Raw genomic sequence first — 26,061 nt, forward strand, 5'->3', positions numbered from 1 at the left:
CAGGAGTGCATGCTGGGAGGGCCAGCGACTCTGCAGCCCTGGCCTGTCTCAGCAAGGGCCCTCAGTGGTTCTGATCCCCTTTACAGGCATGGACAGGGGGAAAGGCTCAAAAATGCCCAGATCCAAGGGTCAGCAATGCACTGGTTAGCCCAGGTCCTCCTCTGCTGCCAGTGATCCTGGCTCTAGCAGGAGCTGAGGTAAAGTGGGCCATGAGCAGGGAGCAGGCTCCAGCTGAGGGAGGCAAGTCCACGGGGCTCAGCTGAGGATCTACCCATGGTCAGGACTTGGTGCTTTGACCAAGGCACTGCCTATCTCTCTTTCTCTCTCAGCACTTATTTTTATTTCTTGCTCTAACTTCGGGGCTCCAGGAAGAGTTGCTCCCAGGGACGGGTCCAGAGACACATGGGCACCCTCAAGGTGCACAGCAGTGATGAACCCTACATTCCCTATCTCTTGTCCAGGAGGAAGGGAATCTCCTACTCCACTGACTGGTGGGGAGGTTGAGGCTCCTGGTGGCCTATTGAGGGCCAAAGCTGAGGGGGCACAGCCTTCTCTGCAGGATGAAGGTGGGTACTTCCCAGAATGTTTCTGATCCCCAGTCCCCCTCAGGTCGCCTCTGAAGCTTCCCAAATGGGATCTGGCTCCATCTCTACAATGCTCCTCCTGTGGAGGGAAGGGAGCAATAACCTGTCTGAGGCCCTAGAACACCTGCTTGTACCCAGGATGGCACTCTACCACCCAACTGTTCCCATCTGTTGGGTGGCACAGTAGGAGAAGCCTACTTCTGGGGAGAAGGGAGGTCAGGGAAGAGTTAACCCAGGGCCTCATCAATTCTGATGACAGAATTCTTCTGTAGCACAGCTACCTTCAGGCCCTTCTGGCGGCTGCTCAGCCCCTGGGGAATGGAGGTTTCTATCCTGGAGCATCCCAGCCTGTAACCTATAGAATCCTCAGCCAGTCCTGCCTACAGATCCCCACACCTCCACCTGCATACCTCCTCTGCAAGTCTCCAGGACTGTCCAGGTCATAAGCAAGCCTATGTTCTGTGAGTTCACCCAGCTCTGATCCCCCAAGTCAGCTCACCAACATGCCCAGATTTTCTACAGCATGAAGGTACTGAAGGACAAAGAGCCCACGGGCATGGCTCTGGGGAAATGGGCTCTCAGCTGACTTCTGGGAGCCACCCTAAGCCTCCTCACTTCCCTGAACCTTGGTTAGGCTTGGGTTTGGAGACTGCTAAAATGCCTTCATTAAAAAAAAAAATTTAGTTGTAAATGGATCTTTTTATTTTATTTATATATTTATGTGCAGTGCTGTGGATCAAACCCAGGGCCTCACACATGCCAGGCAAGTGCTCTACCACTGAGCCACAATTCTAGCCCCTAAAATTCATTTCTTAAGCTGCACTAGACACTTCAAGTACTCAACAGACACATGTGGCTAGTGGCTGCCACACTGGGCAGTGTAGAGAGAATACTCTCACCACTGCAGCAAGTTCTGTTGGATGATACCGTCCCAGACCTGGGGTACCAAGGGATAAGAGTCTGTCTCTAGTCTTCTGAGGGAAGTGGCTCAGTTCTAGCCCCACCCTAGTGGTGCGACTCTGGTGAGCCATTGTGTTGTGTGCAGAGCAAGAGAGCCATGATGTGTGGAGGGACCTGAGGCCACGGCTGTGTGAGAAATCTGCAAGGCACTGGTGGCCAGAAGTGAGCCAGGCTGTTAGTGCAGCCACTGCAAGTGGCCAGGACACACAGCAAGGTCCAGGAAGGTTAGTGGCATGCAGGGCACTGCAGTCCGAGGACGGGTTAGGAACACGCCTGCACTTACATGATGACGGTTTTCTTGGGGACTTTAGTCGCCTGCGCAGTGACTACAAAGAAAACAGTCAGAATAGCAAGGGTTACAGAGAAGCCAGTGCCTGGGGCTGACTCCCTGATGGCACTGCAGTGCAGCCATCTGCTGGGCTTAGGAGCACTGGCCATGTGTCCCTGGGCAGCCTGTCTCAGCTAGGAGGTCCAGTTTCCTCAGCTACAGACGGGTGAAAGCGTCTGCCCTGAGGGGCTGGGGTGTGACAGCAGGCACCCCAAGGATAGCCCACTCTCCCTCCTGAGCGCCACAGGAGCTGTGGGGAGGAGAACGAGCTGGCATCTGTTGCCTACTCAAAAGGGCCCAGGCTTTTCCTCATGCTGACATAAGCCTGTGAATTCCTCAAACATGTAGCCCAACATAGCCCTGAGGCCTAGGGAAAGGGAAGAGTAGCCTGTGGCCGTGCAGTGGGCCACCAGCCACAATGGGGCCAGGATGGTTGATGCCTTTGCCACAAAATGAGTTCAAGTCCAAAAGGTGTCTCCAGGGGAGAGGGATACAAGAGTCCTGAATGTGGACATCTGAACCCCATGCATGTGGTGAGTGTCTCCAGGGGAGGGGGCACCAGAGTGCTGCACGTGGCACATCTGAGCCCCATGCATGTGGTGGGTGCCTGAGGTCTGAGTGTGAAGGGCAGCTGTCCCAACTGTGTGGCCTTTCCTGGTTTTCCCAGCTGTTGCCCTTACCAAAGCCAGCCCATGGGGCCTATGTTTCCATCTTGCTGCTGGGGACTGGAGTTCCAGAGAGGATGAAACTCATCTGGAACCAGGCAGCACCTACTCCCAACCACCTTGAGGCCTCTTCCCTTGACCTCTGGGCAGGCCTGGGCTTGACTACTGCAGGCCATCTCCAGGCTCAGCAGCCCTCTCACTGCTCAATGGGAAGGTGGAGGAGGTGGCCAGCAAAGCCAAGCGGCCTGTACTGGGACATGGTCCCACATCTTCTGGACCAGGGGACTTTCTGCTTCACTGCACTGCAACACTGAGACAGGCTTTCCCTAGGCAACTTATGGCATTTCAAGCTTGTCGCAGATGATGAGCACAAGAGTTAGACACTGTCTGTGTGTGTGTGCATTGGAGGTCACACTGGCTACATTTGTGTGCCTGCACATGGATGTACCTTGCATACAAATGTGCACACAGGTGTACTTGTCTGCACACATATGCATGCTCAGACACGCTGCACACACATTCACACACACAAGTGTGTATACATGTATGTGCACATCAGCACATGTACATGTGTTTGCTCAGGCATGTGTGTTTATATGTGTGCATTGCTTGCACAAGCTGTGCCCAGGCATGTGTGTGTTTATAAGTGTGCATTGCTTGCACAGGCTGTGTTCAGGAGTGTGTGTGCGTTTATATGTGTGCATTGTTTGCACAGGCTGTGCTCAGGCTTGTGTGTGTTTATATGTGTGCATTGTTTGCACAGGCTGTGCTCAGGCGTGTGTGCATACTTATGCGTGCATTGCTTGCACAGGCTGTGCTCAGGCAGTGTGTGCTTATATGTGTGCATTGCTTGCACAGGCTGTGCTCAGGCAGTGTGTGTGTGTGCTTATATGTGTGCACTGCTTGCACAGGCTGTGCTCAGGCAGTATGTGTGTGTTTATATGTGTACATTGCTTGCATAAGCTGTGCTCAGGAGTGTGTGTTTATATGTGTGCATTATTTACACATGCTGTGCTCAGGCATGTGTGTGTTTATATGTGTGCATTGCTTGCACAGGCTGTGCTCACGTGTGGGTATGCATTTATAAGTGTGCATTGCTTGCACAGGCTGTGCTGAGGCATGTGTGCGTTTATATGTGTGCATTGCTTGCACAGGCTGTGTTCAGGTGTGTGTGTGTGCATTTATATGTGTGCATTGCTTGCACAGGCTGTGCTCAGGCTTGTGTGTGCTTATATGTGTGCATTGCTTGCACAGGCTGTGCTCAGGCTTGTGTGTGTTTATCTGTGTGCATTGCTTGCACAGGCTGTGCTCAGGCTTGTGTGTGTTTATATGTGTGCATTGCTTGCACAGGCTGTGCTCAGGCAGTGTGTGCTTATATATGTGCATTGCTTGCACAGGCTGTGCTCAGGCTTGTGTGTGTTTATCTGTGTGCATTGCTTGCACAGGCTATGCTCAGGCAAGTGTGTTTATACCCAGACGCCCTTCCTCAGACATCCTACTGTCCTGTCCTCTGCCCTCAGTGTAGACGCCCTTCCCCAGACGTCCTACTGTCCTGCCCTTTGCCCTCAGTGTATATGCCCCTTCCCCAGATGTCCTACTGTCCTGCCCTCTACCCTCAGTGGAGATGCCCCTTCCCCAGACATCCTACTGTCCTGCCTCTGCCCTCAGTGGAGACACCCTTCCCCAGACGTCCTACTGTCCTGCCTCTGCCCTCAGTGTAGATGCCCTTCCCCAGACGTCCTACTGTCCTGCCCTCTGCCCTCAGTGTATATGCCCCTTCCCCAGATGTCCTACTGTCCTGCCCTCTACCCTCAGTGTAGATGCCCTTCCCCAGACGTCCTACTGTCCTGCCCTCTGCCCTCAGTGTAGACGCCCTTCCCCAGATGTCCTACTGTCCTGCCTCTGCCCTCAGTGTAGATGCCCTTCCCCAGACGTCCTACTGTCCTGCCCTCTGCCCTCAGTGTAGACGCCCTTCCCCAGATGTCCTACTGTCCTGCCTCTGCCCTCAGGGGGAAACCCCCTTCTCTAGAAGTGCAGCCCATCCCAGCTGCTGCCTGCAGGAGGCCTGTGTGACCACTGCCAGGAAGGCTGCCCTGGGTCAGAGGGGGGTTATCCTGCAGGCCAGGGGCAGGGCTCACACTTCCCCACCACAAAGCAGCCTCTCCAGCGCTCATTCCGGGTTCCTGGCCACCTCCGCCTGCCCCACAGGTTCTGAGACCACGTGGCCTGCAGCCTCTGGTCTCCTCCCCGCAGCCTCCTCTTCTAGCCAGGTCATCTGCCCAAAATGCCTGCCCAGCCACCCCTGCAGGAAGTGCACCCGCTCTGAGACATGGTGGGTCTGCTGCCCCCCAGTCCTGGCTGGCTGTGCAGCTGTGACACAAGGCTCAAGCCTGAGGACCCACCTAGGCAGCATGGGCAACAGGCTCGGTGGCACCTACCTTCTATGGCAGCCACAGTCTGCTCCCTGTGGCGCTGCTCCCAGGCCGGCAGCACAGGGCTCTGCATGTACAGCTCCCCACCACCACGAGTGGAGCCAAGCCGGTTCACCAGCTGCAGGATGGACAGAAACCACTCAGGACCCCTATCCTCAAGGGACCTAGCTGTCTCTTGTCCACTCTGGTGGTCTTTAGTTTGAGGTCCCCACTGAGACTGTGTCCCCCAAAGGGGACAGGGCTCCCAGCCAGGGCCTCGCCCAGGCATCTTGCGCTGTGCAGATGGCTGCTGGCCGTGTGTGGCTCTGAGCCCCTGAAGTGCAGAGCTGGCTGGGTCTCCCTGCCTCCTGGAACTTGCATGTGGGGCCCACATGCAGGAGGCTGGCCTCTAGACAAGAGCCAGAGACTGGAGCCTGGGGGTCTTGGGGGCCCTGTAGCGGGCACACACCTGCTCAATGTCACTGTGTGCCAGGACAGGCCCTGAAGACCAGAGGCTCAGACTGGGCCTTGCCTTCAGGAGCCCCAGCCTTGGGCCTCCGGACAATGAACAGGGACAGGGCAGCTCTTCCCTCTGTAGGGTCCCACCTATGTGACACCAGGAAAAGGTGGAAACTAACACTACTTTTTACATAAATGGATGAAAGTTGAGGTCAGCACTGGGTTCCCTAGAAAGGCAAAAACCAAAGGGCTTCTTTGAGAGGGTGGGAACAATGGCAGGTGGCAGGGCTCAGCCTCGTGTGGAAGAGGAGCAAGGCCAGACATGGTGTGGTGGGTTGGGGATGATGGGTGACAGTGGCCTGGTGTCTCTGGGCCTGTGCCAAGGGCCCAGGCCCTTCCCTTGTCAAGCCCTAGTGGACAGCTGGCCATGAGGCCCCTTGCCCACCCGTCTTACCTCGCATTCATAGTGTCCCAGGTCATCCTTGCCAGCTGCTCTGACCACAAGCACCAGCAGGCCGCTGCGGGGCTCACTCAGCATCTGGTACTTGTTGCCCGCAGTCAGCAGGGCCCCATCTTTGTACCACCTAGAACCCGTCCCAAGAGTCCATGAGGCAGGGTGTGACATTCCCTGTGCTGCAGACCCGCTGCCCTGGCCCAGATTCTACAGTCCTTGGTGAACCCACCCTGTGGATGTCCACATCCAGCTTGGCCATGCTATCTTGTGGCAGAGGCCCCATGCCCAGTGGGTCTCAGCCCCACAATGCCCTCTCTTCAGTGATCAGACAGTCACTGTGCCCAGCCCCGTACAGCTGCACAACCCTTGTGTTGCAGACAAGAGCCTGAAGCCCCTCCCCTGCTGCCCCACCATGTGCTGGCCCACCTGGTCTGAGGGTGTGGGGCGCCTTCAATGGTGCAGGTGAGCTGGGCATCCTCTCCCTCCACAAAGGGCGAGGCCCGGACCTTGTTCACAAACCGTGGGGGGACTGCAGGGTGGAGAGAGACAGGGAGCCACTCTGATGGAGCTGGGGGTGTCTGAGCCCCCACATTCCTTCCTGAGCCCTAAGTGAGCCCATGACCACATAGGGCTTCCACCCCCACATGCCTGCCTGCCTGCCCTTCCCTCCCACCCACACCCAGTCCCTCATCACAGCAAGCAGAGGGATGGAGGGCCCTTCCACCCATCCACCAGAGCCACGTGGTGGGCTTGGTCAGGGTGTCTCCCTGCCCCACGGGCCTCCAGGCTCACCTTGCACCAGGATCTTTCCCAGGGTGCTGGCACTGCCAGCGGCACTGGCCGCAAAGCACATGTACTGGCCAGAGTCGACCCCAGTCAGGTTGTCCAAGATGAGGGTGCAGGAGCCATCTGGGTCTTCGATGAGGATGTGGTGAGGGTCCACTTCCACTGGCTTCCCATCTAGAAGGGAGGAGTGAGGGCTGTCGTCGAGCAGGGACCTTGTAAGCCTGCCCCGGTGGATGAGAGGCTGGGGCTGGCCTGCACCTCTCTGGGTCTGTCTCTGTTTCTCTCTCTTTCTCTCTGGTGTGGCCCAGACCTCTGTCTCTGTGTCTCTATGTCCACCTTGGACATTAGCTAGAGGCAGGGCCAGGTGGAAAGACCTGAACCTGACAGAAGACATCCACATGGACAGCTAAGTCCGTGGTAGCCCCACCACCCCAGTGTGACTCCCTGCGGACCTCCCATGTGCTGATCATGCCCAGCTCCCTGGCTATGGGCCCATTCTCACTCAATCCCACCAAGCCTACAGCTACATAATCCACTGCCTAACACCCCTTCCCTCCCACCCACACCTGGTCCCTCATCACAGCATGCAGAGGGATGGAGGGCCCTTCTACCCATCCAATCTGCAGGGGGCTTCGAGAAGGAACTCAGATTTCCATGGCTCTGCTGGACACAGGCACCAGGACACCCAGTTGTGGACAGGGACCTCTGGGTGCCATGGCGATAATGTCTGCATCTGAACTCTGGCCTGAAACTGCGTGTGACTCTGAGTTCACACATGGTGGACCCTTAGCACCAGCCTTCTGCTCAGGGGGAGCCAGGCATCCTGCTGGTCTTCCTGAGGCCACTAGTGCAATGTGCCCTTGTTGACCCAGGGGCTGCTGCAAGTGGCATGGCCATTTGGTTTGACAGTTAACCAGCTAAGCTGGGACAGCTCCACGCAAAGACCTGGCAGTAGAGCGTGGACGCCACACCCCAACTTCCCAGCCTTTGCGTGGCTGGCAGAGGAAGTGCCAGGCCTTGCTATAACACAGAGGCGGCCAAGGTAATGAGAAGATGAATCGCAACTTGATGGCCTTGTATGGCCAGCAGAAATGGCCAAAGGGAGCTGGCCGCTAGAGTGATCACCACCAGCTCTATCCACTTGCTGCCCCCGTGGCCCCAGGTGGTAGGCACATACATAGGTCATGCAAGCCCAGCAGCTCTGGATGGAGTGGCTCTGAATGGGGTGCCCTGGGAGCGCTGCCCTCCTGAGAGGTGGGGTCCGGCAGAACTGAAATCAGTCACTGAGGGCACTGACTTGGGAAGGGATGGGTGCTGGTCTCCAGAGGTCAGCAAGCTGCTATAAAAGCCAGCCTGGTCCTGAGCCCCTCTCTTCCTGTCACTGCAACTGCTCCTTTCCCCTGGCAAGACTCCCACGAAGTCATGAGGCCACCAAGGGGAACCCCACCAGATGGCACCATGCCCTTTGGACTTTCAATCTGCAAACAATCTCTTCACTTTATAAGTAACCCAGACTCAGGTGTCTTGTTGGCACATCAGGAAACAGACCAAGACACGTCGCACGTTCCTGAGACAGACCGTTTCTCGGCTAGAGCCCTTGATGAGTGAAGCGTCCCCTGGGTCTGGGACTTATCCCCTGCCAGACATGGCTGTCAGATACCACTTTTGAAAATCGGCTCTCAGCATGCAGTGGGGCTTTGGAGGAAACCAGATGCCCAACCCAGTGAGGCCTTGTGATCTTCCACTCAGGGATAGGCCAATAGGACTCCCTGAGGAACAAGAGATAAGGGCTGCCCAGCCGCATTCATCAAAAGGAAGAGAGCTTCCTGAATGAGTGGATGTCCCCCAAGGGCAGGGTGGGCTCCGCTCTCCACTCCACTCCCTGATGCAAGGCAACTGACTCCATGAGAATCTGGATCCAAGGGTCTCCACTCATGGGCTTGGGTTCGCATGGTCTAGCTAAACTGAAGCCCACTGACATGGCAGCTTGCTAGCCTCATCACCCAGGAAAGGGAAGCTGGACTCATTCATTGTTTTGGGGGCTGGCCAGAGCTCTGGGCACTCCTGGGCCCTCTCTGCCTGGCCGCCCTTCCTCGCTAGCTTCCTGGGGTCCCTCCCATCTCTCTGGCTTGCCGCCCCTTCACTTATGTTCCTCACCTCTCTGACTCTGTGAATCCCAGATCCCAAGCCTTGAAGCCTGAACCTCATCTCTTCACACTCATTCCACATTCAAACTGACCTCAGTCTCTCTCTCTCTCTCTCTCTCTCTCTCTCATCAGGGATTGAACCCAAGGGCCTGAATCACATCCCCAGCCCTTTCTACATTTTATTTAGAGACAGGGTCTTACTAAGTTGCTTAGGGCCTTGCTAGGTTTCTGAGGCTGCTTTAAACTTGCATCCTCCTGTCTCAGTCTCCTGAGCTGCTGGAATTGTTTTGAGGGCTGTGCACTAGACCTGACCCATAGTTTCAGACACACTGTATGCCAAGGACCTGCCTGCCATCTCTCACCTCCAGCCAGACATCTCTCCTAAGCTCTAGATTTATTCTCAAGCTATCCCCTCCATAACCACCTGGAGCCCAATGGGCACCTGGATTCTTCAAAACCTCACAAATCTGGGTTTCTTTCCTCCCTGCCCAGCTCAGGATGTACCAGCCTGCCTCCCTGTGGGTCTGCCCCACCTCTGTGAATAGGACCAGTGGCCTCTGCTGTCCACAACCCCTGTGCTGCTCCCTGGATGCCATCTCTCTTCCACACACCCCATGCAACCCATCAGCAAATCTGGCTGGCTCTGCCTTCAAAATGCATCCAGGATGCAACCATGGCCACCACCAACATGATGCCATGTCCCTAAGCAGGCCCTTGGCACTACAGCCAAGGTGACAGATGACAGATCTGAACCATGCCCCCTGCTGCTCACAAGACCATGAGGTTTCCATGTAGTCAATGCTCCGTGCTGCCCAAAGGAATCATGTTGATCCCTGGCACCAGCAAGGTGCCTCGGGACCCGAGAACAGTCTGCCAGGGAAGAGCCTCGGATTTTCTGGAACCTTGGGCCACAACAGATGGGCTAGCCTAGGGGTTTGTGGCTCAGGGCCAGACTGGACACTCTATTTTACAATGGCATTCATGGAAGAGGCTCTGGCCCATGCTAGCCTCTACACCAACTAGGAGATTCCTGGTGGGTGACCCGTGCCATACTGGCATCTATGCCAATGAGGAGACTCTTAGTAGGTGACCTGGGCCACACCAGCATCTATGCCAACAATGAGATTCCTGGGGGGATTCTCAGGCCATTCTGTGTCTATGCCATTGAGGAGATCCCTAGTAGGTGACCCAGGCCATGCCAGTGTCTATGCCAACGACGAGATTCCTAGTAGGTAACCCAGGCCATGCCAGTGTCTATGCCAATGATGAGATTCCTAGTAGGTGACCCAGGCCATGCTGTGTCTACACCAATGAACAGATTCCTGGAGGATGCTCCAGGCCACGAAGGCTTCTATGCCAATGATGAGATTCCTGGTGGGTGACCAGGGCAATGCTGGCATCTCTACCAATAATGAGATTCCTGATGGATGCTCTAGGCCAAGCCAGCATCTACGCCAACAAGATTCCTAGTAGGTGACCCAGGCCATGCTGGCATCTATGCCAATGACAAAATTCCTGTGGGTGACCTGGGCCATGCTGGTGTCTACACCTTTGACGAGATTCCCAGTGGATGACTAGGGCCACGCTGGTGTCTATGGCAATAACGAGATTCCTGGGCCACACTGGCATCTACACCAATGAGGAGATTCCTGATGGATGACCCAGGCCACACTGGCGTCTACACTAACAATGAGCTTCCTAGTGGAGCTCCATGTTGTCTTCTATGCTAATGTGAGATTCATAGTGGGCTTCAGGCCATTAATCTTGACTTCAGGAGGACTAGAGCCTGAGGTCAGCCACATGAGCGGTCAGCCATGCAGGTCTGACAGAGTTCCAGTGACAAATGCTGACGTCAAGTCTCATTAAGCCTCCTGGTTGGCATAGGTCTGTTTGGGTTCTCAGGTGTCACTGGGAGGAGAAGGTGCTCTTCCTCACTGCACTGGGAGCGGGAGGCTGGCAGCTCATAAGTGGTGACATTGGACCCTCCCGAAGTGCTCTTCTTTTTTCTCAGGGGCTGCAGTCTTGTCTTTATGCTAACCCTGAGCATAATAGCTCTGAACTCCAAGACCTTCTGGTGAATCACTGAACCTGAAGGCAACCTTGGGGACCAGTGAACTGGACGTCAGAAGTGAGAGTGGTCTCAGGACCCCAAGCCTATGGTGGTGCAGGAAGTGAGGATGGTCTCAGGACCCCAATCCTGTGGCAGTGTCAATTGAGACAGGCCTGGGAGACACCTGACCTCCCTTGACCTTGGCAGCTCCCATCCCTGAGCCATGTAAGGCCTGTGCTCCGTGACCCTGAAGGTGCAGTGTGATCAGCACCCTTCCTGGCCCATTAAGCTCACAGGCCTCTCCTGCACCCAGGTGCCTGCCTGTGGCCCCCTCTGTGGTCCTGGTGCTCTCTCGGCTGCCCTCAGGCATGTCTGTCTCGGCCCTGTGCTGACTCCTCACCCTGCTCATTCCCCAGGGTGGCCATGGCACCACCTGTTCACTGTCCATCCCCAGGATGTTTGCCCTTGAACAGGCCTGGACTGTCTCTTGTTCCCCATGCCCAGCCCACTGACCAGACCCCATGCTGTCCTCAGCCCCCGTGCGGCCCACCCCTGGTGGGGGTTCCTGTGAAGGATCAGTCTGTAGGCCCTGGCAGGTACCTTTGTACCAGCTGACAATAGGCTTGGGTGTGCCAGCTTTACAGTTTCCCCCAGCTCAGCCGTGTAGTCAGCCAGTTCCTCTTCAAATTCCGGAGGACCTGAGGACACATGTGGGGGTCTGAGGACTCTGAGGGTGGGATGTCAGGCCTATGTCCCCTGGGTGCACCCTGGCAAATTGCCCCCAACAACAGCAGTGGCCCCACATCCAAGGGCCTGGTTACTGACTAAGCTGGGTGTGGCTGCACGAGGCAGGGACAGACCAAGGTGCAAGACCATCACACCCAAACATGACCTGGTCAGATACCCCAAGTCTGGAGCTATGCCGTGTCCCCACTACATCCCTTTGTGTCCCCCATTTGAGTTAGGATCAGCTCAACACCTGCTCTGGGGCTCCCTGGGAGGCCAAAGCCACCAGTCCCTCAGCTAGATCTGAACAAGGGGAGAACCAAGCCACCAGTGCAAAAAACAACCCATGCCCACGTGCCCGGCCTGGGTGCAGCCCTCTGGGCATCTAAGTGATGTTCAGGTCCCCACCCCAGCACAGCACCAGGGACACTCACGCCACACAGGCAGGGCCAGGCGCTGCTGGATGCCGCTGATCTCCTTCACCCAGGAGTGCTTGATGATGACTGTGCGCGCCTGCAGCAGGTACTTGCGCACAGAGTCCTCCCGCTCATGCCACACCTCGAAGGCACGGTCGTCTCCTTCCACCTGGTCGTTCAAGTCGATGCTGCTTAACTGTTGAGGGGTGCAACATTAGTGGGAGGACAGAGCTAAGCATCCCCAGACAGACAGGGTCCAGTAGGGCCATGCCCAGGTCACCCCAGAACAATGGCAAGTTCTGCTCCAGTGGCCACCCTGGAGCCCAGGAACAGGGAAACCTCCACTGGCCTGCATGACACCCCCAGCCCCTGGCACCACAGACCTTCATCATATTCCGGAACACATAGCTGAAGGTGTCGGTGCGCGAGTCTCGTCGGGGCTTGCAGATCACCAGGTGGTTCCGAAACAGGAAGACATGGCGATTGTGGCCCTTCCAAGGCATGCGGGCCCCTGGTGCGCCCTCCCACACAATGAAGTGGCCCTGGGGTATGAGTAGATGTGGTTGGACTGTGGTTGCCTGGCCCCATCCCTGGGCGCAGACCCCAGGGTCATCTATGAGCCCAGCACCCACAAAAGCCACACCCCACCACATGGCAGCAGACGCAAGTCCCCCCACCTGGCGGATGGGCTCCCCCAGGGCCTCCAGGGTGCCGGGGTAGTTCTCCATGAGGGACACATGCAGCTTGTTCTCAGCACGCTGGGGCAGCGCTGACACGACTGCGTAGGCCTGCTCCAGAAGGGCGCAGTTCTGCCGGTTCCGGGCCTTGTTGCGGATCAGCTCCTGAGGCGGACCAAGGGTCAGGACCCAGACGGCTTCAGCCCCAAGGCCTGGCCTGGATATTCAAGGCTGGGGCAGGACAGGGCTTCCCACCTTGAGCAGAGCCTGGTACTTCTGCACCCACTCCACCGGCTGCTCCAGGTAGTGCTGCAGTGGGGGTGGGGGTGGCTGCGAGGGGTCCCCAGCGGACAGCATTTCCTCAGCGCATTTCTGTAGGCACCACAGGGCGGGTTTCGGGCAAGAAAGCACAGCCCCAGTTAGGGCATCCTGACAGTAGAGGACATCTCAGGGGCACTCTCACACCTGGCCCTGAACCTGGACAATGGCTGTGTTACCATCTAGCCGGAGGCATGCACAGAACTTGGGCAGTGAAGTGGCCAGCCCAGGAGCACAGAGCTACAAGGCTCAAGGGGCCCTGGGGACTGTGGGGGAAGAAATTAGGGAATATGAACTAAGGCCATGAGCACAGACAAGGGCTAAGCCTCAGGGGACTTTCAGGTCAGTGAGTTTTCTGGTGGGAGTCAAGGCCAGCACTAGGCCTGGGAGCAGCCAGGGAGGAGCCCGGTGGCCAACTCCATGGAGCCAGGCACAGGCACCTTGTAGAACTCCTGGACGGGCGTGCTGACAACCACAGACTCTGCCTGCACACGGCCCACCAGGAACTCCAGGTACTTCTCAAAGGCTTCCTGGTTCTTGATGAAGCACATGGCCACATCGTCATCTGTGTCACAGCGCTGCAGGTCCTGCAAGAAGCTGCCACAGAGAGGGACAGGGTCAGGGACAGGGTCAGGCACAGCTCATAGCCCAGTCCTGGGCCCTCTCCTTGAGAGGCTATGGTTCTTGCCCAGGAGTGGGTTCTGGGCCTGTGAGATTGAGTATACTAAGCTGGGTGTGCAGACACGTGGGCACGTACAGAAGTGCATGGGTATGTACACTTGCCCACGAGTGTGCAGATGTGTAGTATGTGAGCATGTATATGTGGGTACATGCATGTACATGTGCACGTGTGTGGGTGCATGTGTGCATGCATGTGACTGTGCATGTATACACAAGTGTGCAGATGTGACCATGCATGTGTGGCATGTGTGTATAATATGTGTGCATGTGTTTGCCTGAATGTGTCTGTGGATGTGCACATGGCACACACATGCACTCAAATGCTTGTGTGAGTGTGCAAGAGTGCACGTGCATGGAGATCAGCATGCATGTGAGTGCACATATCTATGTGTATCCAGCATGTATGCACATTTTTGTACAGGATTCACATATGTATGTGTGCACACATGTACACTATGTGCACACACATATCAAGCACATGTGCACGCACATTTGAGGCTGGGTGCGTGAGCATATGTGGTGTGCACATGGGACTTCCCATGTGCCCGTGTACATTCATGTGCATGCACATGGGCCTGTGTGAGTGCTCATGGGTGGCAGGTATTCTGCAGCCTTCAACCCATATGGCGAGCGTCTGTCACTGGGGCATCACACAAGTGGGATGTGCCCATGGGTAAATCGAGTTCCTACCCCAGCTGCTGAGTGTCACCCTCCACGAGGCCTGACCCACAGCTGTGCGTGCACCTCACATGCATGTGTGTGGCCTTGCCTACCTGCTGTGGAAGCGACTGATGTCCTGCACATTGCGAAAAATGACTGCCTTCTGGCTGGCCACGGCTGCTGGTGCTCGGGGAGCACGGTCCAGTTGCTGTATGTAGTGGCTTTGGAGGAACTGAAGCTCACCCACGAAGGTCTGCTCTGAGCTCAGCAGCTCCTGGATGACAGAGCTGGCGGAAGAGTGGCATCAGGGGGTGCCCAGCAGCTGCCCTGCTCCCACTGTCCCTAGTCTCCACATGGGGACTAGGGACACATGGAGAGCTTGCTCCCTTGCACTGCAGTTAAACGGGGTTCCTGTGATCAGGAGCCTGTCACCAAGCTTCAGAAAGTGGGTAGGTGGTGGAGCAAGGGCACCACTTCTTCCCCAGGAAGCCCTCCCGCACGAGGCTCTGGGAGGGCACAGCTGCAGACACCAGGGGCAGGACCGTGACCTAAGGAGGCTCACACAGCTTCAGCAAGCACAGGTCCCCCATGAAGAAGCAGGGCAGAACGCCAGCTGGCCCTTGAGGCCCAGCAGCCAGCTGTGGCTCCACCCTCAACCCTCCCCAACACATACCTCAGCCTGGTCTTGTACTCATCCTCGGACACGGCCTCGGGGAATTCGGGGGCCTCACTGGGCCCCCACTCAGGAGACAGCTGTTGAGAAACAGGAGTTTGTCCCAGGGCACCAGTTTGTTCCACCTCCTCTGTGGCCACCGGGCTCCTGTCCCTTACTTCCAGGGTTCTCTGGCGAAGGGCCAGGATCCCAGGGCCTTGGCACCCTCCCCCAGCTCCGGACTACCATACCTTGAGCCTCTTGTCCAGGTAGGCTGGTGACACCCAGCCTTGCCTGGAGGGGCTGGACTTGGTGGGCTTGGTGCGCACAAGCCAGCGCAGCGGGTGGGCTGAGTCCAAGACCTCCACATACTGGCCTTCCCGCAGTGTGATGACATCCTGCTCAGCCCCCAGGGGTAGGTGGTCGGCCGTGGCCACGTAGATATCAAAGATCTGATAAAGAGAAATGGGCCTAAATCCTGGGGCCAGAGGGGTGAGGCCTGCCAAGGCCCCCCATGGCCCCCCACCTCTGAGGAGGGAGAGGTTCTCCCAACCCCCTAAAACCCCCAAGAGCACAGAGGGGAGGGTGCTGAGTCCAGGGGCCGAGGAGGTACCCAGTCCAGGGCCACAGGGCAGGAGCCCCCAGGGTCACTCTGCACAGATGGCAGTGAGAGGGCTGGCTCCTGCCCACGTGGATGGGCGCCTAGACTGTGGTTGCTCACAGCGCCTTGCTGCCCACTGCCCCCTGCAACCCAAGAGGTGGTGGGCTCTGGAGGCAAAGGTGCACTCTCCACAGATGGCAGTGAGAGGGACATCAGAGGTAGTGCTCTGCAGGAACCCACGTGCAGAGACCCTGCCCTCTGCTCCAACCTCTGGTGTCCCTTGGTGTCTCTGGGGGTGATGCCCCTCCCTTGGTAGCACCAGGCCCTTGCAGCCTCCCATCGTCTCTTCAGCCCTGTTCCCAAGGGTCCCAGCCCACCCACCTCTCCTCGGGAGTCCCCATCCTCTGACTCCGAGGATGACTCCTGGACGCTGGAAGAGGGCCGCGACCGGCCATGCCGGGGGGAGGCAGACGGAGTCTTGGACTCCTCATCACTGTCACCTCCAGGCACCTGCAGCTTGGCTGGGTGAACACAAGGGTTGTGATGTCCCTGGAAGGCTGTCCCCCTACTGCCTACCACCCAGCCAGTCTCCAGGGCTCCCAGGCGCAGAGTCCTAGCTAGGCCCCATGCGAGGACACAGGGTCCCAGCCTCCCCTGGGGACCCTGGATGCCCATCCTGGCCCCCTCACCCTGTGTGATCTTGGCCGACACCATCTCAGTGATCTGGGAGGTGAGTTTCTGTAGGAATTCCTCTGTGCCCACCTTAGCGAGGGACAGGTGGCCATGGGCCTCCTCAGCTACCAGGGCCTCCCCTGGGGGAACAAACGCAACACTGTGGGGTCATGCTTCCCCCAAAAGTTCACTGCAATTCTCCTAGGGGCTGACGGTGAGCAGGAGGCCAGGCCCTGGCAGGGAGACCATGAGGTGGTGCCAGCAGGAAGAGACCAGTGAGGTCAGCAGGATGCAGAGCCTGTGACCAGGGATGAGAATGAAGGGAGCGGGTCTGGACAGAAGAGGCAGCAAGTGGCCAGAGAACGGCAAGCACAGCTAAGAGGCAGCAGGTGGCAGGCAGGGCTACAGGCAGATGGTGAGGGAGCTGAGGACAGCGCTGGGCAGGGTCCAGCCTGGCATCAGGCTTGAGGCGGGGTTGGGGCTGTGGGGGCCGAGGTGACTTTGTGGCTCTTCTTAACATCTGGAACCCAAACCTCCACATAGCCCACTGGGCCTGGGCCCCCTGACCACAGAGGTCAGAACAGCTCTGACTCCAACCAGAGCTGGGAGCTGGCCATGAGAGGGCAGGGACCTGCCCAGAGCCCAGGCTGCTCAGGTCCAAAGGGCGGCACCCCCTGCACCCAACCCGGACATACCTTTCCTCTGCCCAGCAAGGCCGGTGAGACCAGCAGACTCTGACATCTGTGCTGAGATGGCTTGGGTGGTCCTGAGGGGAGGAGGGGTGTCCTGCAAGCCCAGCTTGGACCCACCACTCTGCTCCCCACAGAGGGGGCCTAGGGGCCAGGACACCACAATCAAGGGCTCCACACCAGACGGGGCCCATAAAAACTTCATTTTACAGTGTGGAGAAGCTGCACAGGGAAGGGGGTGGCCACCCACAGGGCTACACCACCCTAGCCCCCTGGGTAAGTCAGTCAGGGCACCCACTCACCCCTGTAGGAAGGTAGAAATGAGAGCCTCCTTCATCTTCTCCTGCTCCTCCTCCTTGGGCACTGTCCAGAGATCCAGGGGAGCTGTCAGGACCAGTCCTGTACTCCGACACCTTGAGTCCTGGGCTGGGACCCCTACCCAGGACATCTAGACCACCCTGGGGGCCCTGCCTGCACTGTCCCTAAGAAGCCCTGGCAAGGGTCTATGCCTAAGCCCACCTCCCTGTCCACTCTCAGCACTTGGTCACCCATGGGGTTGGGGGACAGGCCTGCCCTCCAAGCACCATCCCTCAGAGGGGCTGAACAGAGGGCTCTGGGCAGGGCCCGCAGGCCATCTGTACACCATGCAGGCAGAGCTGAGGTTCCAGGCCAAACTGGCCTGCACCACTGGGCCCAGACTGCTCTTGGGCTCTGCAGGAGAAGGATCACAGGTGGGTGAAGGCCATACATCCCAAGCTGGTTCCTCACCACACCCAGGCTCCCTACTCACGGCCTGAGACATGCAGGCTGGCAGAGCAGAGGGCCTGGCCAGCGGCGTTGGTGGCAATGCACGTGTAGGTGCCCTGGTGTTGCCGGCCCACATCTAGCAGGACCAGGCTGTGCTGCTGGGCAGAGCTGGCCATAGTGTAGCCTGGGGTGTTGGGGCCAATCCACAGAACGCCTCTCTCGGCCTCCTCCTTGAGCCAGTGTATGGTGGGGGCTGGGCATCCTGTGGGCAGGAGAGGGCTCAGTGGGTACACAGTCCCACTGGCTATGGGCCTCCAGAAGAGGGTGCTTGGCCAGAGTGATATGAGGGGTGGAGCAGGAGGCCATGCAGGGTGGCATGGGTGGCCTGTGGGAGGGTGGCATGGGCGACCCATGGGAGGGTGGCATGGGGGCCCTGGGGGGGTGCTCTTTCTCCGGGGAGTGAGGATGCCCACCTTCCACCTTCGCCGAGAATGTGATGCTGGAGCCCCTCTTCACTTTCTTGGGGGTGAACCTCTCCAGGATGTGGGGTGGCACCAACTGCTCACACACATCTGGGAGAGCAAGGACAGCCATGGGGACACCCGGCACCCCTCCTTCAGCTCCCATGTCCTGATGTCCTTGTTCTGGGAACCCCAGGTAGTTCTCTGCGGCCTGTGCCTGTGGCCCCAGAGAGCCCTCTTCCTGCACCTCCACCACTACCAGGCCCAGGGCTGGTCCACTCTGGCCTCATGCCCACAATCCACCCAGCCTCTGTCTGCCCACAGGGCCATCTCACCTGATGCTGACTTCTCTTCTGGTTCATCAGGACCTGAAAAGTGCAGAGGGAGTCAGATGTGCAGCACGGACAGATTCCCTTGCTTCCCTACACGTGGGAAGGTCCTGGTCCTACTGCCCAGTGGGGGGACCTGGGCATGGCCCCACCCATGGTCAAAGGTCCATTACCCTGCCTGAAACCTTGGCCAAGAGGCCAAAGAACTCACACTCCAGTGTACATCCGTGTGACATCCCCACCCTCCCTGTGCCCACTGGGAGTCTGGGGCCCTGCCTGGAACCACATGGGCACTGGGAGATGGCAGTTGGGGCTCCACCCTGAGAGGCAGGAGGAGGACCCAGCAACAGTCTATCCGCAGGACCAGTATGGGTCAAACTGGGAGTCAGCTGTCAGTGCTCAGAACGTTTGGGAAAATAAGGACACAGGAGTTTTCTTGTCAGAGCTGCCACTGGGGCTTTGTGCGGGTCTGCTGGGCCCAGTGTTCATCTGCTTCCCCCAAGAGCCTGCTCATCACTCAGGGTGTCCAAGCCCCACTGGGCACCCGCTCCTGTGGGGCAATTCTGCCATCTGTGCCACTGTGCATAGGGGCAATGGGCTGGGCCCAGCCTGATGGGGCCTGGCATGCAGTACATGTGGCACTGCTCACTCCTTCAGGGCACACACCTCGGACCAGCAGCCGGGCAGATGAGTAGGCAGCACCAACAGCATTGCTGATATAGGCCGCATACTGGCCAGCGTCCTCCCGGGTGACAGAGACGATCTCCAGGGTGTGCAGTGTCTTCTTGTCAGCCATGCGAATGTGGGCTGATGTAGACAGGGGCTGGCCGTCTTTGAACCAGTACAATCTGGGGACTGGGTAGCCTACCCCATGGAGGAGAGTGGTCAGCACAGGACCATTCTCAATGGGCACTATACTCTTTCGATGGGAGACAGACAAAGGCCCAGAAAAGAGGTTGCTCAGAGGCCAGCCAGCCTCTGGTGTGGGGGTGGGGTGGCAGCCTCCTGTTGCCCAGCAGCAGGCACACATGACCTCCTGACCTCCACTGGTCAGGCCCTTCCCATGTGTAACCAACGGGAGACAGCTCCTGGCCTCCCTCCAGCTACGGTGCCCACTCCCCAGCACCCTACCTTTCACCTTGAGCTGAAATTTGGCCAGGCATGTACCAGGGGCCACCTGGAGGTCCCTCAGCTCCTCCACCACCTGGGGCAGCTGCCCCTCATCTGATTCGGTTCCCTCTTGCTCCCGGCTGGCAAAAAAGACAAATAAGGGGGTAGCCATAAAGTGGAGCAGGCTGAGGGTCCAGGCGGGAGGGCCCACGGGGTGAAGGTCAGAGGTGGATGGGTTTGAGGTTCCCTGTCTGCTGAGTGGAGGGGCAGAGGGACAGAAACGGCCAGGGTCTGACTGAAAGCTGCAGGCTTGGGAAAGTCAATCTAAGCCACCCAGCCCAGATCACCACTTCCCGGGAGGCCCTGGGCCGCTGTCTGTGTGGCCCCACCTAGACAGGTATCCCTGGGCACTGAAGTAGGATGAGGTCTCCGTGGCGTCTGCGGCAGTGTCGTAGTCTGTGCTGGTCACTGGGGAGGAAAAGTGAGTGGAGGAGGCTCAGGACTTTGGGATTTCAGGGGGACGCGCCCTCCTGGGCCTGCCCACCCCTGCTGTTCCCAGCCTCGTTCTTCCACACCCATAACTAACTGCAAGCCTCTTAGGCCCAGCACAAAACGTCATATGACCTGAGTCTCCAGGAACAGCAGACAGGGACAGTGGCAGAACCTTCTGGTTCCATCCTACCAGGGCACGAGAGGTTGGAGACACAAGCCTCAAAACCAAGAGAAAGAGACTTGGATTTCTGACCAAGAAGGGGCAACAAGCTGGACTTCCACCACTGTGGGCCAAGCGAGAGTCCCCAGAGTGCCCATGCTGAGACACTACCCCAGCAGGATGGTTGGGAGGTGTGGCCCTGGGCCTAGGGCCAGTGGGAGCTGAATGGCAGCTGAGACCCCTGGCCCTTCTTGCCACGTTCTCAGTGACGTTCAGGTAAAATTGGGGGACTTTAAAAGATTTCTTAGACAACAAAATGGAAGAAAATAGTCTTTTACAAATGGTGTTGAGCAAGAGTGAACTTGAAGCCTTACCTCACACTCACAAATTCCCCCCAAGGGAATCAAAGACCTCAACTTAAGAGCTACCACCAAGTTTCCAGAAGAAAGCACACATGTGAGTCTTTATGACTCACATTCAGGCAGCACTTGCATAAGTGTGGCGAAGCCCAAGCAGTCAAGAAAGAGCAGAGACCCTAGCCTTCATCAGGCCAGACACGGTGCCCCCAAGTACATGGCCAAGAAAGGGAAAGACCGAGGTCATGCCTCTGATGCAGTCAGGAATCAGGAACACGTGAAGAGCTCTTTCAGCTCTGGAAGGAGACCAGCCATCAGTGCCCACCATGCCACAGCTCCAAGCATGCCTGTATGCAGGGGAGCCTCCACCACGACCCCACACACACCAGCAGCAGTTCTGTGGCCAGGGCACCTGCCAGCTGCATGTCCTCTAGCCCAGCTCAGCTCTGACCCTGTTTGCCTGGGGACAGGTCAGGCCCCAAGACAACCTGCTTCAGCGGCTAGTCAGAAGCCCAGGCTCCTCGCTGGGGTGGACCCAGTGGATATAAATCAGGACCCATGGTCTCCCTGGGGCAGGGTTAACCTGCCAGGGCAGCTCACAGAGCCAACCAAGGGTCCTGTTGCCTAGGCTGAAGGTGACTTAAGGACACCTCAGGAGCAGCCAGATGTGAGATCATGTCGGGCAAGCTGTGGTGGGCACAGCCCCTGCCAGCACCTCTGTTTCCATCAGGCCGAAGTTCCCTGAGGCCCACAGCCTGGGCACCCTACTCCAGCTATGTCACATGCCATCCTCAGTGGATGGGGTGGGGCCCTTTCCAGGCTTCCTGTCAAAGCTTGGTCTTCCTGGACAGCCTGCCCACCAAGGCTACAGGAACCCTGCAAGAGTCACCTCATTAGAACAACAGAAACCCTCAACACCCAGGAGATCCCAGGCCCATGAGCACCATCAGGAATCTAAACAAAGAGCAAGTGTCCTGACACTCTGTGGCAGCAGCCACCCGCATGCCCAAGAGTCTCCTGCAGCAATAGCCAGGGCTCCAGAGCAGCCCCAAGGCAGTGGCTGAGCAGCTGGGCTCCCCTGGTTCCTCTTCCACACCTTCCTGGTCTCCCCAGCCTGGAGGCCTTCGGCAGACACAAGAGACCTCCACCCTCCACCATTGGGCTCCCGGGGGAACTGTGGCCTTGAGCTTGGCTCAAGGGAAGTCTCCACCAGCTTAAGACCTGGAGGCCCTAACTCCTATCTGGTCTAAGACCAGAGCCCTGGATCACTCTTCCAGCCCTGCTCAGGAGACTCTCATCCCCACCCTGGTAACACAGACCCCCAGAGTGCACTCACGCTCCACTCGGAGCTCAGCCTTGGTGGAGGAGACGCCCACGCTGTTCTCCGCCAGGCAGCGATAGACGCCCATGTCTGTGGGCACCACAGCACTGATGATGAGCTGGTGGCCACCCTGCTGGTCCTCATTGATCATGTAGTGGTCATCCTCCTCCAGCAACTTCCCGTCCTTGAACCAGCGAACACTGTGCACAGGTTGGCCCGTCACCACACAGTCGAAGCTCACGGGGTACCCATCCTGCACCTCCTGGTTCTGCAGCTCCGTCAGGAACACGGGGGCTAGAACAGCAGGCAGGGCATGTAGCATGTTAGCCTGGGCGTGCCACTCACGCCTGTGGCCACAAACACACCGATCACACCAGCTGGGTGGTCTGACATGTGTGAGCTGCCCGGCAACAGGCCATGTGGGAGCACCTGCAGACCTGACGTGACACAGACCCTGAAGCTTGCCTGCTAGGCTTAGCCCTCTTCCCAGCTCTCTAAAAGTCTCTCCTGCTGCCCAGGCCACCAGGAGGCAAGAGGGATGAAGCGCTAGACAGGGATGGGAAGAGCAGTAACTGCGGAAGGCTGAGGGCTGTCCGGGATCTGGAGTGTAGGAGAGCAACTTCTGGGCGTGCCAGGGTAACTGATCCCAGCTACCTCCTGTCCCTGCAGAGATGTGGCGTGGCTGATAAGTAACTCAGTGGGTGAAATGGAAGTGAAGTGCCTTGTGGAAGTGGGTGCCTATTCTATACGGGTTATATCTCCAAGACTCCTCGGGAAAAAATAAATAAAACTCTCCAGAAAGTAAGTATTCACATTCCCATTTTGCCCACATGAAAGCCGAGGCTCCGATAGACTGTGGCTTCCCTAAGCTCACACAGCTAATAAGAGGCAGAGCTGGGATTCAAATTCAGCTCTAGGATTCAAATTCAGCTCTGTTCAATGAGTCGGGACTTTCTACACCTCGGAGGCTGCACTTGCAGAGTGCTGGAGCCCAGGTAACCCCTGGACCTCTCAGCTGGTGCTGGCCACTGCTGGCCTCACTCCTCCTCTACCCCCTTGGACTCCAGCTCCAGACCCAACTCTGTGGAGCAGTTGGACTCAGCGGCATCAGAAGTCAGCTGAGTGGACACTGGCTCCGGAGGTGCTGCAGGGGCAGGGGCCGCCTTGCCAATGCGCATCTCCACCCCCCTGGGCCCCTGCTCCACCAGGCTGATCTCCACCCCAATGCCCATGGTGGTGAACATCTCTCGGAAGCAGGTGACTGCCCTGTGAGCTTCGGCCAGGGCCTCGAAACGGATGCAGACAAAATTCTCATCCTCGCGGTAGGTCTGCCAGTCCGCAGGTTGCTCTGGCTCCCCGGGACCCTCGTCAGCGCTAAGAAACAGCTCCTCGTCAGAAACCTCTGCTGGGCCTTTGGTGCGGAAGAGCCGGTGCAGACGCCGGGCAGCGCGGTGGAAGGCGTCATCCAGCTCGCCCCCGGAGGAGCTCTCGGCCTCACTCTCGGTGCCACTGACCACCACACAGGCGCTATGGCTCACACAGCCAAACTTGTTGCTCACCTGACAGGTGTCGCGACCAGTGTCAGCACGGCCCAGGCCAGTGACCAGCAGGGTGCATGTCCCATCTGCGAGCTGGTCGATGTGGTGGTGCCGCCCGTCAGTGAGCTCTACGCCGTCTTTCAGCCAGCATGCTCGCACATCAGCCTTGCTGGCTACCACACACTCCAGCCTCAGGGCATCCCCCACCTGGGCCTCAGTGTCCCCAAATGTGTGGGAGAATACGGGTCCTTCCTGCTGCTTCATCTCCTTCCGGACCTTGTAGCCCTTAAAGGCAGCCTGAATCTTCACTGCTGCTTTGTCCATGGAGGGGTCGCCCAGATCCTCAGCACTCAGACCTATCGGTGGTGGGTGCACCTGGGCTGGGTGCTCCTGCTGCTTCTGTGGTTCCACAGAGGAGGGTGCTGGGGCCCTGGCCTGTGGGCACAGAGCACAGTATCACAGTGAGACAGGAGCCGCGAGGCCAGACACACAAGACCAGGGCCCAGCACTGATCTCCGCACGGCTATCCATTCTGCCTCTCAGGCCCTGGCAACTGTGCCAGCCTCATGGAGTATGAGGTACCTGCTGGCTCTTGTTGCTATCACAAAGCAAGCCCAACTCCCTGAAATCACTCTATACAGTCCCCACTGGGGACTGATGGGTAATGAGGGACACCAGAGGGACTGGCCCCAGCTTTATAGGAAAAGGCTTTAGCAGTAGATGGATGATGGACGGGTGGAGAAATCGGTGGAAGGAGGGACAAGCACGTGGGTGGTAGTGGCAAGGGTAAAACACTGGGCCTCCCCTTGCAAGCCAAGTAGAGGCTCACCTTGCTGACCAGGGGTGAGACCCCAGGCCGCCCAGCCTTCTTGAGGTAAGTAACCAGGGAAGGTGTGCCTGCCCGGGACTCGTCGTCAGAGCTGGTGTGCGAGAGGTCAGCCTCTCCAGTGCGTGCCAGCTCATCAGCTGTGGAGTAGCCCTCAGAGAGGCCAGGGGCCACCTCCTCCACCTCCTGCCGTAGGTGATGCACGCGGCCATCCTCCTCTGGAAGCTCACTGATGGAGTCCAGCGTGGGTTCACGGCTCATGCGACGCTTCTTGGCCAGGGCCTCCCACAGCAGGTGCAGGTCACCCTCCTGGGCTGCCTCAGGGGGCAGGCTGGGCTGTGTGGGCGCCTCGTCCCCAGAGCCAGGGGTCAGCACCACTGAGGAGAGCAGGAGGGTATCAGCGGAGCTGTGACCCCAAGCCTATCACTGGACCTCTGTTCCCCACTTGGCACCTGGTTTTACCAGGTCTAGAAGCACTGAGCCTCAGTCTTCCCTCCCTATGTCAGTTCACCTCCTGCACAGACAATGTGGTGACCAGAACAGAAAATGGCTCTGCACAGTGAGCCTGGGCCTAGATTCACAGGCCCACACTGCAGGGGTGGGACACATGCACAGGGAATGCACCTGGATCAGGCTCCGAGGTGGGGCACTGACAACCTCCCGGGAGAAAGTGATGGGGTGGGACAGGCCACCCCCTTCCACATTCAAGGTTTCCCAGCCCAAAACCTAGTACTCACCCTGGAAGGTAGCAGCCTCCATGGAGGCCAGGGCGTGGGCAGGGCCACAGCGGTACTCGCCCTGGTCTTCTGCGCTGAAGCCCTTGATCGCCAGTGTCTGCTGCCGCCCCCGGGAAAGGACCTCAAAGTGCCCACTGGGTTGGATGCACTCCGTCCCCTTGTGCCAGATGACCTCGCCGGCCTCAGCTGCCACCTCCACCTCCAGACAGACATCCTCTCCGGCCACCACCTGCCGGCTCACAGGGGTAGGGGGCGGGGGAGGAGCAGGCTCCACTGGTTCTGCTGGGGAACAGTGTCCACGGAGGACAGGCCACATCAGGTGTGGGGGCATTCCAGGGTCCAGACCTCACCCTGCCAACTCTTCCCTCCACCTTGGAGAAGCTGGGCATTCTCCAGGACCAAGATGGCTACTTACCCAGCCTGACCATCTGGGGCAGGTGCACAGGTTCCCCAGCACCTGCAGGGCCCACAGCAGCCACTCGGAAATGGTAGGTCTCCCCAGGAGTCAGTCCATCCACCACACACTCAGGCCCAGGCACGAGCTCGTGGCACAGACGCCACTGGCCCTTGGACCCCTCCTTCATCTCTACCCGATAGCCACACAGACCCCCTCCACCATCGCTTGTGTGAGCCACCCAGGACAGCTATTTCAAAGAATGGTCATTGTTTCATGGAGAAGCAAATGAATTTATTGTTGATGGATTAAATAGTCCATAGATGTCTGTTCAGTCTATTTGATTAATGTTTTCCATTTAGTTCTGAAGAATCTAAGCTGGCAAGTTTTTCTTTTTGGGTGGGCATGGTACAGAAAGGTTTCCCCAAACCTCAGCAGTGCAAAGAGTATGCAGTGTGGTCCTCACAAGGCCTTTCATCTGCCACGAAAACTCTGTGTTCCATATATGGCTCCCTCCAATTGTCACCTCAACCAGCCCCCCAACACTAGACCATTTTATAGGAATCTTGTTTTGTTTAAAAGCATTGACCCAGGTGTTGGGTATATGGCCTAGTGGTAGAGTGCTTTAGCATGTATGAGAACCTAAGTATGGTG

General features: G+C 57.9%; 1 protein-coding gene across 1 annotated transcript; it reads right to left on the reverse strand.

Annotated features, from left to right (window-relative positions):
* Positions 1 to 6,287: 6,287 nt before the first annotated feature.
* Positions 6,288 to 25,597, reverse strand: LOC308640533 (obscurin-like; the record flags this gene model as incomplete). Its single annotated transcript, XM_081312404.1, has 26 exons — positions 6,288 to 6,390; positions 6,654 to 6,821; positions 11,445 to 11,542; positions 12,005 to 12,182; positions 12,370 to 12,528; positions 12,664 to 12,828; positions 12,919 to 13,035; positions 13,422 to 13,578; positions 14,436 to 14,609; positions 14,996 to 15,075; positions 15,226 to 15,426; positions 15,957 to 16,096; positions 16,265 to 16,387; positions 16,943 to 17,013; positions 17,239 to 17,299; positions 17,727 to 17,945; positions 18,157 to 18,255; positions 18,480 to 18,512; positions 19,140 to 19,337; positions 19,605 to 19,723; positions 19,973 to 20,051; positions 21,928 to 22,205; positions 23,014 to 23,885; positions 24,280 to 24,653; positions 25,014 to 25,295; positions 25,429 to 25,597. The coding sequence occupies 25 exons, from the start codon at positions 25,595 to 25,597 to the stop codon at positions 6,738 to 6,740; spliced, it is 4,530 nt and encodes a 1,509-aa protein (XP_081168530.1). The 3' UTR covers positions 6,288 to 6,390; positions 6,654 to 6,737.
* Positions 25,598 to 26,061: the final 464 nt, after the last annotated feature.

This window comes from Spermophilus citellus (genome assembly GCF_964194105.1).
Source record: "Spermophilus citellus genome assembly, contig: SCAFFOLD_514, whole genome shotgun sequence".
Taxonomy (NCBI): Eukaryota; Metazoa; Chordata; class Mammalia; order Rodentia; family Sciuridae; genus Spermophilus; species Spermophilus citellus.